Source organism: Gossypium hirsutum, chromosome A09 (genome assembly GCF_007990345.1).
Source record: "Gossypium hirsutum isolate 1008001.06 chromosome A09, Gossypium_hirsutum_v2.1, whole genome shotgun sequence".
NCBI classification, from domain to species: domain Eukaryota; kingdom Viridiplantae; phylum Streptophyta; class Magnoliopsida; order Malvales; family Malvaceae; genus Gossypium; species Gossypium hirsutum.
This window is the reverse complement of record NC_053432.1, coordinates 48,825,116-48,840,655: the sequence shown is the minus strand read 5'-3', so window position 1 is coordinate 48,840,655 and position 15,540 is coordinate 48,825,116. Positions and strand designations below refer to the sequence as shown.

Below are 15,540 nucleotides of genomic sequence, written 5' to 3'. Positions count from 1 at the left end.
CAGTCACTCAATTTTGAGATAGCTGACAAAACAGTCACTCTGGTTTCAATTCAGTCACTTAACTTTCGAAAAATAACAAAACAGTCACTAACGTTATAGAAAAGTGACAAATTAGCCACCCATTAACTTTTTTCGTCACTAGCTTAACGAGACCGTTGACGTGGCCAGTCAACTTGCCACGTTGGACGAGGCAAAGTTCAGTGATTTTTTTATCATTCCTTTTCCATCTTTTAATAAATTACCCAATATTTTTACTTTTTGCATAAATAACCCAATATGTTTATGTTTTTTCTTCTCCACCCCAATAATCTTTGTTTTCAAAGATGGTGATCTGCTTCTTCTTCTTCACTAACACAGATATGCTCAACTTAAAAAAAAAGATGCAGTTTCTATTTTCCATTTTCCATGAAAGAGATATGATGGTCAACATTAAACGTCATCATCATCCATTAACTATTATGGGTTTAAACCTCACATGGGTATTGCAATATCCTGATTTTGGGCCTAGTCGGAATAGTAGTTTCGTGACCACAAAATCTGAGATAGAAATAATGATTTTATGATTATTTTGAGGTCTATGATATGATTGCATGATTGTGTGAAAATTTCGTGAAGAAATTTTATGCATAAAGTGCTTAAATTGAAATTAGGGACTAAATCGAATAATTTGCAAAACTTGCATTCTAGAAGTTTCCAGTATGAAATTGTTTTGAAATATTAATTAGGAGGTCTTAAATAGAATTTTACCAATTTCTAAGTCTATGGACAAAAATTGGACATGGATGGAATTTTTGGAAAGTTTAGTAGTAAGGGCATTTTGGTCATTTAGGGGTAAAATGAATTAAAATACAAAATTAAATGCCAATTTTTCTCATCTTCAACCTCATGGCCGAATGTAGCAAGGAGAAACCATGGCTAGGGGTTTCCAAGCTTCCAAGCTCGATTGTAAGTCCGTTCTAGCCTCGTTTTTAACGATTTTTACGTTTTTGGAGTTCCGGTAGCTCGATTAAGCTTATGCTAGCAATAATTCAACCTAGGGTTCATATTTGGAAAAATACCCATAGGTGAAATTTGTGTATTTTGGTATTTTATGATAGAATATGAGGTTTTAAATTATGTTAGACAACTTGTACTACTCGGTTTTAAGCGAAAACGAGCAAAAGGGCTTAATCGGTAAAAATACCTAATAGTCATAAGTACATGTTAGAGTGAGAATTTGATGTTGCCATAGAAGGGAAAAATGATCATCATGTCATAAAACATAAGAAAATAGGCTGAAGTTTAATTTACGAGCTTTGGGGAAAAAGTGTAAATATGTGAAAGTTTAGGGGTAAAACTGTAATTTTTCCAAAATATGAGTTTGGGTCAATTTGAATAATGTGAGTCCTAATTAGACTATATTTTAAATGATAGAGCAAGGAAAACTAAAATTCGGGCTAAAATGGGGAAAATACCAAGTTGTGGACGAAATGGTAAAAATAGCCATTTTCGCATACGAGGTAAGTTCATGTGTAAATAATGTAGTATAATTGTTATTTTTAAGTTATTGATGTTAATTATATAATATGCTAATTTTTATCATGAAATATATGCTTTGTGGTTATTTTCGAATAAAATGCAAATTATGTGAATTATTAGTTAAATATAAAGTGCTACCGAGTATTGGTTTCGGTATTTTACGGAAGATGGCATGGAGATGTGTTCGAGGAAAATCCCGTTTGAACCTTAGGAATAGATTAGGATACAAGTGACATGTCACTAGGATATTTGGGCATCCGAACTCGTTGAGTTGAGTCCGAGTTCACTTATGGATGCGAATGTCTGAACTCGTTGAGTTGAGTCCGAGTTCGAGAGATGTAACTAGGCATCCGAGCTCGTTGAGTTGAGTCCGAGTTCACTTATGGATGCGAACACCCGAGCTCGTTGAGTTGAGTCCGAGTTCACTTATGGGCGGGTTACATGGTAGCTTGGCTACATATGTGGCACTTATGTGCAAACTTTCCATGTATCCGAATTATATTCCGATGTGTTCAACGGGTAAAATTCTACTCAAATGGAGGAATACTCGAGAGGAAAGGGACGTATTGGTAAGTGTTTTGAAATGAATACTTTGAACAGGTATGTACTTAACCCTCGGGTTGAAAACTCAATATAACAACAATATGGTAAGATGATAAATGAAAATGTGATATGAATGTCTCGGTGATGATTATGCAAATGATGTTTTATGTTTGCTTATATAGTTGTGTTACTTGCTATTTGCATGTGAGCTTACTAAGCATTTATGCTTACTTCCTCATTTTCATTCCTTGTAGTGTTGACAAGCCAGCTCGGAAATCGGGAACGATCAGAGGCATGCTCACACTATCCGTATACCATCTTGGCATAATGGCTTGCATATTTTGAGTATGGCATGTATAGCATTATAATCATTTTGTATATATGGTCTTATGATATGGTTATTGAGTGGTATGGAAATGCTTGGTAATGATTAGCCATTGGAATGGCTAATCATGATCATATTTGGTGTTATGTATGCTAAATTGCTAGCTAATTCATGGAAACCATGAAATAGGAAAAATTTACCATAAAATAGATTTAGATAGCAGCAGTGACGTGAGTTTGAAAAATCATTAAAAATAGTAGAGATACAATTAGATTATGAATAAATATGGAATTTAAGAATTATGAGTCTATTTTCATATGGATGGAACAAAACAGGTATATGAGTTATATTTTATGAGATGTTTAAATTTTTGTGAAACAGGGCCAGAGCGATTTCTGGATCCCCTGTTTTGAATTTGGAAATTCACCATAAATTGTTCAAAGATAATTACAAGTCATGATTTATATGTACAGATTCCTTATTGAGTCTAGTTTTATTAGAAACAAACGGAATAGTCATTGAAACTCTGTACAGGGAGATATCTGATTCGTAATACACAGTGGTTAGAGCAGTCGAACCCTGAAACAGGGGAGACTTTAACTAATAAACTGTACTAATTTGCTCGACCAAAAATTCTAGAAAAAAATTAGTAAATATATATATGAGTCTAGTTTCAGGGAAAATTTACGAAATTGGATTTAGAGTTTTGGAACTCGAGATATGAATTTTTAAGCGACTGTGATGCAGATTGCTAGCTTGACTGAAAATTTTAAAAACAAATTGTTTGAGCTGTTTAAGTAATGAATTAAGTCTGTTAACACCTCGTGTTCGACTCCGGGGACGGTCTCGGGTACGGGGCGTTACAGGTATAATTAACAAGATCCCTTAATTGACAAATGAGTTTCCATTTCAATACAAACCATATGTACTGAACAAAACACTCACACTTAGATACTTACCAAACATCACCATGGTAGTAAACGGATAAAAAAGTTTTAAGACAAAAGGTAATTAAAAAAAACAAAAACCTCATACAGAAAAAGAAAATGGAAACAACAACAATCGCACCATTTTATCCCTAAACCATGGCAGATTATAAGTCCAAAGTATCTGGTACAAAGAAGAAGAAAAGATGACCTGAAAAGAGATAAGATGGTGCATTTGGATGGATACAGCGAAGAAAAGCTTTCGACCATTCTCTTCACCAGAACTACTCTTTGTGAAGCTTGTCTCACTGCCGCCGCCACAATTTACGACCATTTTTTTTATTTTCTCGATTCCTAACTCAATCACGACTCTCAAATTTCTCTTCTTTTTCTTTTTCTCTGATTCTTCTTTTTCTTTTATTGCCTAGCCCAGTAGAATGTCATGTCACTTTTTCATTACGTCTATAACAGAAAATAGTTAAAAGAACTGTTTTGTTATTTTTTTGAAAGTTGAGTGACTGAATTTAAACCAAAGTGACTGTTTTGCTAGCTACCCTAAAGTTGAGTTACTATTAGTGTAACTTACTCTAAAATGAACAACATTTAATATTTTCTCTTGAATAAAATCTAAACTTAATTTTCACAAAGATAATATATACAAATTTTAAGTTTTATTCTCTATATTATTAAACTTTTTACGGATGAATAAAATGTTTCACCAAAAGTATTAGGTGCAATGGTAAAGTATATTGTACTATTCAAGAGAGAATAAAATTCAATAATTGAAAACGACATTATTAAAAAGAACAACTACAAAACCCGAACATAAACTATAAAACCAACATGAAAAGCATAAAAAAACAAATAAATAAAATTAATAGAAATTTACAATTAACTTTCTTTGCCTTTACTTCCAAATTTATTCCCGCTTCACTGTTTACTATTAAATTTTTTTTCACATTAATCTTAGTAAAAAGTATAAGGAAGAAAGAACTTTATCTTGAAAAATTGAAAATTTTCTTAGTCTTCTAAATTATTTTACATTTTCTTTGAATTTTTTTTAAAAGAAAAAAAGGGATGGTGAAAATCTCATCGATTCTAATAAAGAAATTGATGTGAGCTGCAGAAATTTAGAAGAAGAAGACAAGAATAGAAGGAAGAAGAAAAAGTAGCAGAGAGAAAAGAGAGAGAAAGAGTTGAGAAAATAGTATTGATTTTTCATAACCAACACTAGCACAAATGAGGGTGCTAAAAGAAAGAAAATAACGGTCATTATAGTTGTCGTCTGGTACAAGACTGAGCACGAAAATGTCCCGTTTCATTAACCAAGCCCTTCACCCCAAAATGCAGTGTATTCATTAAAGTACCCCTCCCCAAAACGTGTTGTTTTATGTAACATAATTAGCTCAACAATTTAAAAAGAAATAAACAGAAATTAACGACTTTTTAACCCCATAATTATATGCCATAACAATACTCCCTCTCTGCAGCAGATCCTTGTCCTCAAGGACCGAAAGCAGGATATTGCCTTTGAAACTCTATCCAAGCTTCCCAAGTGGAGTCCTCGGGAAAAGTGTCCACCCATTCCATGAGCACCTTAGTGATAGCATGATTCCCTTTTTTGATCATTCTTCTATCAAAGATTCGTGCTGGTTCCTTCAGGATCGAGCCATCTGTTCCAACAGGTGGCAATGTGGGTGAGTGTATAGCTGAGCCAACATGTTTCTTCAGTTGAGACACATGGAATGTGCGGTGGATTTTTACTGCTTCAGGTAATTTCAATTTCTAGGCCACCTGACCAATTTTAGCTTCAATAAGATAAGGGCCATAAAACCTGGGGGAAAGCTTCTGATTCTGCATCTTTCTCAGTAAATGTTGTTTATAAGGTCAGAGTTTCAGGTATACTAGGACCCTAATTGCAAACGACCGATTAGATCGTTTCTTGTCTGTTAGCTACTTCATTCATTCTTGAGCACGTTTCAAGTGAAACTTAAGTTGCCTCCTTAAAGTTTCCCTATGCTGAAGTGTTCTATCCACTTTAGCTACTGTAGAGGACCCTGGCAGTTATGATAGGTGAATAGGAGGTTCCTAACCATAGACGGTTGTGTAAGGAGTGGTGTTTTTGGCTGAATGGTGTATGGTGTAGTACCACCACTCTGTCAAAGCTAGCCAATGAACCCATTCTAAAGGTTTTTCAACAGTCATACAACGCAAATACCCTTCAAGGCACCTATTGAGAAATTCTGTTTGCCCATCTGTTTGGGGGTGGTAGGCAGTGGAGAGGTACAGTCGAGTACCAAGTAATTTGAAGAGTTCTTGCCAAAATCTGTTAAGAAAGATTTTGTCTCTGTCAGATACGATGGACTCTAGAATTCCATGAAGCTTGTATACTTGATCCAAGTAGAGCTAAGCTACATTTGCAACAGTGAAAAGGTGTGCCAAAGCTAAAAAATGAGCATGCTTGGTTGGTCTATCAATTATTACCAAGATGGTGCTTTTACCTTTAGATAAAGAAAGACCTTCTATAAAGTCCATACTAAAGCAGCCCATGCTGGATCAAGTATTGGCAGAGGTTGCAATAATCCAGGGTATGCAGCATTGTCACTCTTGTACTGTTGATAGGTGGTGTATTCTTGAATCCACTATTTGACATCTCGCGATAACCCTTTCCAGTACAATAGGCTAGCTATGCAACGCCGAGTAGCATGTACTCCTGAGTGGCCACCAATGGCCTCACTGTGGAACAACTCAAAAATTGCTTTCTTCAGGTTTATGTTGTGGTCGATCATCACTTTATGTTTTTCTTAAGAACCCTGCCATCCCGTGAGTACTTGGGATGGGATTAAGGATTTTGTAGTAAGTCCATGGACAACTTCTGTAGCTTCACATTATCCAACCCAGCCTATAGAATCTTATCCCAAAGCTCAGACCATGTAAGTGACATCTCCTCAAGCATTGGTAAATTTGACCTTCTGGCAGATGAGTCCTTCTAGCTAAAGCATCAGCCACTACATTCTAAGACCCTTTTCGATAAATAATGGAGTAGTTATACCCCAACATTTTAGAAACCCACTTCTGTTGATATGGGGTGATGGCCTATTGCTCAGATAGGAATTTCAGATTTTGGTGGTCTGTCTTGATAATAAAGGGGCTTCCAACAAGGTATGAATGCCACTTCTTAATAGCAAGCAACACAACTAACATTTCTTTATCATATATGGATAAAGCTTGGTGTTTAACTCCCAAAGCTCTGCTAAAAAACACCACTGGTTTTCCTTTTTATTGTAACATAGCTCCAATCCCATTACCACATGCATTTGTCTCTATACAGAAGGGCTCATGAAAATCTGAAAGAGCTAGTACTGGTGCTGTGCAAATAGCTTCTTTAAGAGCCAAAAAACCTGTTTGGGCAGACTCCGTCCAATGCCACTGTTGATCTTTCTTTAATAGTGAAGTGAGTGGTTGAGCCAGGGCTCCATACCCTCGAATGGATGTCATGTAGTAGCCAGATAGGCCCAATAATACTCTAAGTTCCTTGGTGTTCTTAAGTATAGGCCAAGATAGAACTCATTTTATCTTCGATGAGTCCATACTGACAGTCCCTATTGTTATAATATGGCCTAGATACTCAACCTGAGTAGTGGCAAAACTACACTTATTTTTCTTAGCATAGAGTTGGTTATCCCTTAGCAGTTGTAAGACTACTTCCAAATGCCTTAGGTGGTTAGTCTAATCCTTTGAATAAACTAGGATGTCATAAAAAAAACTAGGACAAATTTTCTCAGAACTGGTTTAAAAACAGTATTCATCAAAGCCTAAAAACTGGATGGGGGCATTTGTTAGGCCAAATGGCATAAGTAAGATTCATAGTGGCCCGCATAAGTTCTGAATGTTGTCTTATAAACATCTTTGTCCCACATTCTGATTTGGTGATATCCAGACCTCAAATCTAGTTTAGAAAAGAAAGTAACTTGGCTAAGCTCATCCAATAGTTCTTCAATAATAGGAATAGGAAACTTATCTTTAATGGTCATGTTGTTGAACTTCTTGTAATCCACGCATAATCGCCAGCTCCCATATTTCTTCTTTACCATGACAATAGGTGAAGCAAATGGACTATTGTTGTCCTTTATAATCCCTTGATGCAACATTTTCCGCACTAGTTTTTCAATCTCATTCTTCTGAATAGTGGGTATGTGTATGGTCTTACTTTGACCACTTGTGATTCATCCAGCAGGGGAATGCGATGGTCCTGAAGTCGAGTAGGTGGTAAGCCTGACGGTACTTGAAAAACATCATCAAAAGCAACTAATAACTTGAGTAACATTGGATGGTCAGGAGACCTTGGTAGAGTAAGTACTGTCTATTGGCTAAAAGATAATAGCATAGGCTGGGGACCATAGCTTAATACTTTGAAACATTTGGCTACTTCATTGTCAGACAATAGTTGAAGACTGCTAGGAATAACTTCTTGTAGGATATGATTTTTACCCCAGTGTTCGAATTGCTTAGTGAGGGAGGAAAAATTCTATATGATGGATCCCAAAGATAAAAGCCACTGAATTTCCAACACTAGATCACACCCCTTCAAATGTAACAAATAAAAATTAGTAGTGAATGTCGATCCTTGAGTTTCTTATTGGACATTTTTGTAGACTCCTTAGGTAGACAACCGAAACTCTATTAGCCACCATGACCCTTAATGCAACAGTTTGCTTAGTAGGTAAGTTTAGATGCTTCACCAACTTAGAATCCATGAAATTATGTGTGCTCCCAAAATCCACAAGAATGATGACTTCTGTTTGCTCGATGTGAGCTAAAAGCCTCATAGTGTTGTGCTCTTGAGAGCCATGCAAGGCATGCAAAGAAATGACAGGCGAAGTGACCTCGGGTTTCTGCTACCCTTGTTTCAATTGCTCATTGCAATCTTGAAACTCATTAGTTTCAGGGCTCTTTGGCTCAGCCTCACCATTAGAGGAAATTTTAATCACCAATTGGTACAGTTGAGATTTTTGGCATTTTTGTCATACAATGTATTTGGAATCACACCAGAAACAAAGCCCTTCATGTCTTCTATCATCTATTTCTGCCTGAGATAAGGACTTCACAAGGCCTTTAGGACCCCCTGTGGTGCTAAAAGTGAAAACGGCTTGAATAGGTTTAACAATTGGTAGAAAGGGTCTGATTGGTCCTCTAGCTCCCTCGTTATATGTTGGTTTTTTTATAAGCTCCGAGATAATACTTTCTACCCTTCTAGCTAAACGAAAACCATCCACTAGGGTAGAAGGTGGAAACAACTGCAAGTATTGCCGTATTTCTGGTTTGAGATTACTAACAAACATACTAATCGCATGTTCTTCAATTAAATCTATTTGATTGAGCAAACTAACGAATGTATCATGAAATTGAGTCACTGACCCTTGTTGCTTCAAGGTAACAAGCTCAAACATAAGATCTAGAAGAGTGTTTGAACTAAACCGATCCCTTAGTCAACGGGTATAGACCTCCCAGGATAGTTGTTGCAACCCACCACGCCTCTGGACAAAAAAATAGTGACAGTCCAGTGCCTTGCCTTCAAGATGGAGCATGACTACTTTTACCTCAGCCTCATTTCTGACACATTCAGATGAGAAGAATTGTTCAAGCTTCTACCACCATCCATAAAAATCTGTGCCATCAAAACATGGACACTCCAGTCTATATAGATTACTGGTGACATCCCCTGAAGACCCCCATACCAATGATCCAGTTTGCCTTGAATCTTGTAAGTGTGATAGTATCAACTGCTTCTCCTTTGAAGATTTAGGAGGAACACTCCGTAGTATGCCTTTTCCTTTGTCCAAGCTCACTTCCACCAGAGTTTCCTTGCTAGTACCAACAACACCGGTTGGTGTTGATTGCCCCATGTATTACTTAAATAAAGCTTGATGACCTGTGCAAATCTCAGTTCAAATCTCCCCTTTCATCGTATCATGGAAGGATTGAAACTTGGTATCAATCTTGGTATCCATATTTGATTTCAACTAGGTGAACTCCTATTGTAGTTGACTCATTTCTTTTTGAAGCCTAGTGGTTACTCCATCGTTGGCCATGAGGAAAGAGAGGCTTTGATACCTTGATGTGAGCTACAAAAATTTAGAAGAAGAAGAGAAGAATATGAGGAAGAAGTAGAAGTAGCAGAGAGAAAAGAGAGAGAAAGAGATTGAGAAAATAGTACTGATTTTTCATAACCAACACCAGCACACACGAGGGTGCTAAAAGAAAGAAAATAACGGTCATTACAGCTATTGTTTGTTACAAGGCTGAGCACGAAAATGCCCTGTTTCATTAACCAAGCCCTTCACCCCAAAACGCAGCGTATTCATTAAAGTACCCCTCCCCAAAACGTGTCGTTTTATGTAACATAATTAACTCAACAATTTAAATAGAAACAAACAAAAATTAACGACTTTTTAATCCCATAATTATATGCCATAACAGAAATAATGTTATCTTCTTTATTTATATGTAATGGAACAGTTTCTATGATTGCATTTGAGTAAGATATTCCACCAAGACACAGTTGGCAATCAAACTTCTTATTATTTATAAGTTTGAATTGTTTAATTCGAAAGCTTATAGCTTGAAATTGAAGTACAATTCGACCTTTATAATCTCAACCTATAAAAAACTAGTAATTCTCGAAAGCCAAAAGGTCCAAAATTAATAATAAACCAAATCACTTGAAGAAAAAAAATATTCATTCTACTTTTTAATTGAATTAATAGTGCATATTTTTGTTGATCAAATTGATATCACGAGTTAATTAAGAGATATTACGAAAATATTTTATTACCTTAATCTTTTTATTTTTATTTTAAAAAGTCAATTAAAAATTTGTATGTAATGTGGTTTAAACTCATGATACAACTTAATCATTAAACCAAAGCTTAATTTTAAAATAATATCTACATATTGATTGTTTTATGCATATTTTATACTCCATCAATATTATACTGATAATGTAAGTTAGCTCGAGATTTAAAATTGATAACAACACCATAATAAATAATTATAGTACCTTTAGTATTCTTTTTTTATACAGAAAAAAGAAAACAAAAGTTACCTTTAATATTCTTAATATGATATATTTACATATTTAAATTTTATTTTACTCATAATTTAATCTATTTTTCATTTTAATATCATATATATTTCATATGTTATTATCAATTAGTTTCAAACCATATATTTTAGTACATTAATTTTAAACTAGCATCTATGTTTTAAGTATTTAATTCTCATGTGATAAATTTTCTATTTATATATAAAAAAAATATGAAATATCTAATTATTTAAGGGTTAGTATTTGATATAGCATATTTTTATTTATTTCGTAAGCACTTTAAAAAATGTCATGTATATTTTTTAATATTATTTATTTTTAATATTTTATTATATTTTATGGGCACGTTTAAAAACTAGACCATATTGACAATGTAAAAAATATTATCACATTATTTAATTTGTTTTATTCGTAAAACACAGCATGCTTATGCATGGACAAGCTTTAACTACTTGATTAACACTTAACAAGCAACGAAAAACACATACTTTAGTGCACACAAAGTAGTTTCCACAATAGGTTTAGACATATATAGGAAAGGGAACACTAGTGCTTTTTATCGCTGCTATCAGGAGCCTGATTAAGTATTCTTCCCAACCTTCCTAGGCATGCTGCCGCCATCATCTCCACCACCACCGCCTCCACTGCTTCCACTTCCACTTCCGAAGCCATAGCCACCGCCACTGCTACCACGCCCACTGCTGCTACCTCCACCGCTTCCGCCTCCGTGCCCTCCACTACCCCCACTTCCAGTACCACCACCACTTCCTGAACCATACCCAGAACCACCTGATGAACCACTACCTCCACCACCGCCGCCTCCACCTCCCGACCCTGGACTACCACCAACCGAAGGAGTTGGAGAGGGAGATCCCACCTGCTGTGGAGGGCTTTGTGAATGGACGCAGAGAGCAAAGCATAGGGAAACTAAGAAAAGGCACATCACAAACCAACGACTCATCTCTCTTGATTTTACCCAAAAGAACAATTCTTAAACAAAACGCTCTTCAAACAATTGAACCAGCAAGTCATATATAAAGGTGTGAGAGATGGAAGAAGCCATGATTTATGTAACTCAAAAGCCTGTTTCCTTGTACAGCTGCATGCAAAATTCGAGCATAAGTTACACCGATGACCGAACGATAAATGTTGTTTTCTTGATAAAGAACATTCGTACGGAAGGCTTTAAGGTTTTGAACGTCGGCCAAATCGTAGTTTAGATAAGTAACACCGACCTTATACTTGTTCTTGTTCTTGATAAACATCATTGCTAAGGAGAGCTTTTAAGGTTTTAAATGTCGACCAAATTGTAGTTTAGAAATATTTAGAACCTTATAATTTGTATCGCCATATGGTGAGATTAGTTCTGGTAAGGCTAAAATTATGGTTGGTAGTGAAGTTGGTAGTGAAATTGGTTACTTCAGCAATGAAATTTGATATTGTATTAGTGAAATTATTTTTAATTCTACATTGGCTAGAGAATATTTCTATGCTCACACTTATCTCATATAAAAGTGTCATTTTATTCATTATTTTTATTAAAAAGTTATTTTTAATGTGTCAATTTCTTCATTATTTTTACTAAAATGTTATCTTTAATCCTACATTAATTAGAGAATACTTTCATAGCTCACTTATCCTCCATTTTCATTAAAGAATTACTTTTAATCCTATATTGACTAGAGAACACTCTTGTATCTCACATTTATCTTATTAATAAGTGGAAATTTCTTCACCATTTTTATTAAAAAGTTAATTTTAATCCAACATTGACTAAAAAATTCTCCATAGTTCATTTCTTCACTATTTTCATTAAAAAGTTAATTTTAATCCCACCTTGGCTTGAGAACACTTTCATGCTCACACTTATCCTATAAATAAGCGTCAATTTCTTCACTAATTTTATTTAAAAAGTTAATTTTAATCCTACATTAACTTGAGAATACTACCATAAATAAGTGTCAATTACTTACTCTAAGTGTAAATTTCTTTACTATTTTCATAAGCTCTTTAGAAAGAGCTTACTCAAAGGAGAGAACATTACTATATTTGTAAATAAGTTCAATTACTTACTCTAAGTGTTAATTTCTTTGGCCAATTTTGATAATAATAAAAAAGCCATTTATTAAAAAATTATGGTTTTGAGCCGATTTTTTTTGGATATTTAGGGAAATAGGTCAATTTTGGAGAGAGAAGTGAAAACTTCCTCGATCAATTTTTATAGGATTTACTATTTTTTGTAGGGTTTAGGGCTGGAAATTTGTAAGGACAGATTTATTTGTGTTTGTGTTTGGGGTAGACATTATGAAAGCTTAAAGGTATATTTGAGTTAACAGTGATACGATAGCGCTCAGAGACCCATACATTTCATTTGTCATGTCGAGATGGAACCATTGCCTTAGGAGACCATCACATTGCAACTGAGGCTCTAAGTTCAAGGTGTTTATACAGTCACGGGTTGAAGTATAACTAGAGCTCGTACTTGATGGATGTTAATGTGCGGTCACAAGTTAGAGTATAACTTGAGAGCCCGATTGACAGTGGTTATGTGGTCACTGGTTCAAGTTTCATCTCATCATAGAGGATGATTTATAAACCCGATATATAAGTTTGAAATCATAATCATAGGGAAAAATTGAAGTGCTTTCCAATATAATCAAATTAATCTTTTTCTCCATCTCTACCAAAAATAGTATCATTAACCTCCTAACCCAAAACCTGTAACAGAGTTGGATGTAAGAGGACTCTTAGGAGGGAGTGATTGTGATGGTGGAAAGAAGGTAAAACTAGAGTCGGGGGTAGTAATTGTAGTTATTAATGAGTTATTTAATCACAACAATCATTGTTGCCCCGAAAGGACATTCATATTTTCTCTAATGCCACAATCACTCCCCTCTGAGAGTCCTTTTGCCCCCAACTCCATCACAGGTTTGGGAGAAGATGAAGGTTAATGATACTATGTTTGGTGGAGACAGAGAAAACAAAATTAAGATGATTATACTGGAAAGCCCCTAAGTTTTTCCATATGATTATGATGTCAAACTTATGTATGGGGTTTACAAACCATATTCTCCTGGTGAGGTGGAACTTGAACCCGTGATCGCATAACCACTATCAATTGGCCTCTCAAGTTATACTCCAACCCGGGATCGCACATTAACATTCGTCAAGTGTGAGTCGTAGTTATACTTCAACCTGTGACCGAATAAGCACCGGAAGTCCAAGCCCAAGTTGCAATGTGATGAGCTTTTAAGGCAATAATTTCATCTCGATATAGAAAATGAAATGCATGGGTCTCCAAGTGCCACCGCATTATCGTGAACTCAAATACACATTAAAGCTAGCACAATGCCTCCCTCAAACACATAAATATTTCCATAGAAAATTTTCAACATTGAAAAAAACAATTGAGGAGATAATTTTTTAGGGTTGAGGGGTGGTGGCCGAGAGAGTTTATGGAGTAAGGGAAGGAAACCCCCCTTTATATAGGAAACCGGGTGGACAAGAGGAGAAAACAAAACAAAACATGTACCATGAGTATCTGAAATTATCTCAGGATCCTTGAGATGTCTGAAAATTGAGGACAGGGATTCCTAGTTTCTGGAAAGTTTTCATGGGTTAAGGGGTTGGTTGAAAAAAGGAAGGGTGAAAACACATCCCACAGGATGCATTTTCAATTGACATAGCATATGCACCTCCGACCTACATGCATAATGTCGACCTTAATGCTGAAGGTAGGTTAAAATTTCCAGAACTTTTTCATAAAAGACTAGGCCAGACGAGTTTTTCATTAGATGTTGGCGATTTTCAAGTTTGCATGAAATTTTCCTTGAAAGATGCTTTTGTTGTTGTAGTAAAGCGATACAACATAAAGCATGAGGTAAACTTCTACATTACAAAATCCCGATCGGAGAAATTCGAGGCCAAGTACGCAATGTGTGACAACAGATGATCATGGAAAATCATGGCATCTGTGAGAAAGAAGACGGGGTTTTGGACCATTAAGAAATATAGCACTCCGCATACAAGTGCAATATTCGTAAAAGGAAATCTTGTTGTCATTAGGACCTCAACAGCCACTAGTGTCAAGTTCATGGTACTAATTATTCATCATCACGAAATGGTTGGACATAGATTCTGCACGTTATTTAACAAAAATAAAGAAACTTGACACCCATTAATGTCAAAATACTTCTAAAAAACAACATTCTAAAAAATAACTTTCTCATACACATATTAATAAATAATATTAAAATATAATAGTAAGCCTAATTTATACTACATTTATATCAAATTGATGAAACCGAATTGGACCAACCAATACATTGGTTCGAAATAAGGTAAAGAATCAATTGACTTGTGAATTGATATGAGTTGGATTAAAAATCGATTGAACCAATGATTGAATCGAGTTTTATAATTTTTTACTTTTTAATTCTTTTATGATCTTTTTGTAATTTTTTTAATTAATATGGACGAATGAAACCTCACTAGTCTATGATAAAATATTGATTTAGATTCAAAATTGTAACTTAAACTTCGTGCACCTAGAGAAACAAAAATAAATAGCTTAATATATTAAAGAAAACTCTTAAATTATTGACCATTTTAACAATAAAAGCCCATTTCCTACTTTATTTACGGAAATGGGCCACTTTATTTATTATTAATCGAAATCGGCTGAAAACACTAAAATGCGTCCACGTAAGAACGTTTTAAGGGGATATTCCAACAAAATGCGTCCTTGAGGCAGCTTTTTTGCCATGTCAGCAAAAAACGCGCTGACATGGATAGTTTTGCTGACATGACAAAAGCTTTCCCTCAGATGTGCATTTTAGCCCGTGTTTTTTACCCTAATGATCATTTAAAATTTTGATAGTTAGAGGGTCCAATGGTAAAAAAAACTATAAAACCCCTATTCTATTTTTTTCACACAAACATTTCTTCCGAAATTCTCAAAAAAGCTCAAAAATTTCTCCCTAAATTTCTCGAAGCTCTCTTTAATTAACTATTTTCTTTAATTTTTTTCTAAATTAGTATTGTTTTTTATAATTTCTAAGATATTTGATCATGTTAGCAATGGATGAGAAATTAATTCGTTTCGATCATAAAAATATCTCCAT

The 15,540-nt window shown here is 34.9% G+C and overlaps 1 protein-coding gene across 1 annotated transcript; it reads right to left on the bottom strand.

Moving 5' to 3' along the window:
- Window positions 1-10,997: 10,997 nt before the first annotated feature.
- LOC107917167 (putative glycine-rich cell wall structural protein 1) lies at window positions 10,998-11,378 on the bottom strand. Its single transcript, XM_016846544.1, has one exon. The coding sequence runs from the start codon at window positions 11,376-11,378 to the stop codon at window positions 10,998-11,000; it is 381 nt and encodes a 126-aa protein (XP_016702033.1).
- Between the last annotated feature and the right edge of the window lie 4,162 nt (window positions 11,379-15,540).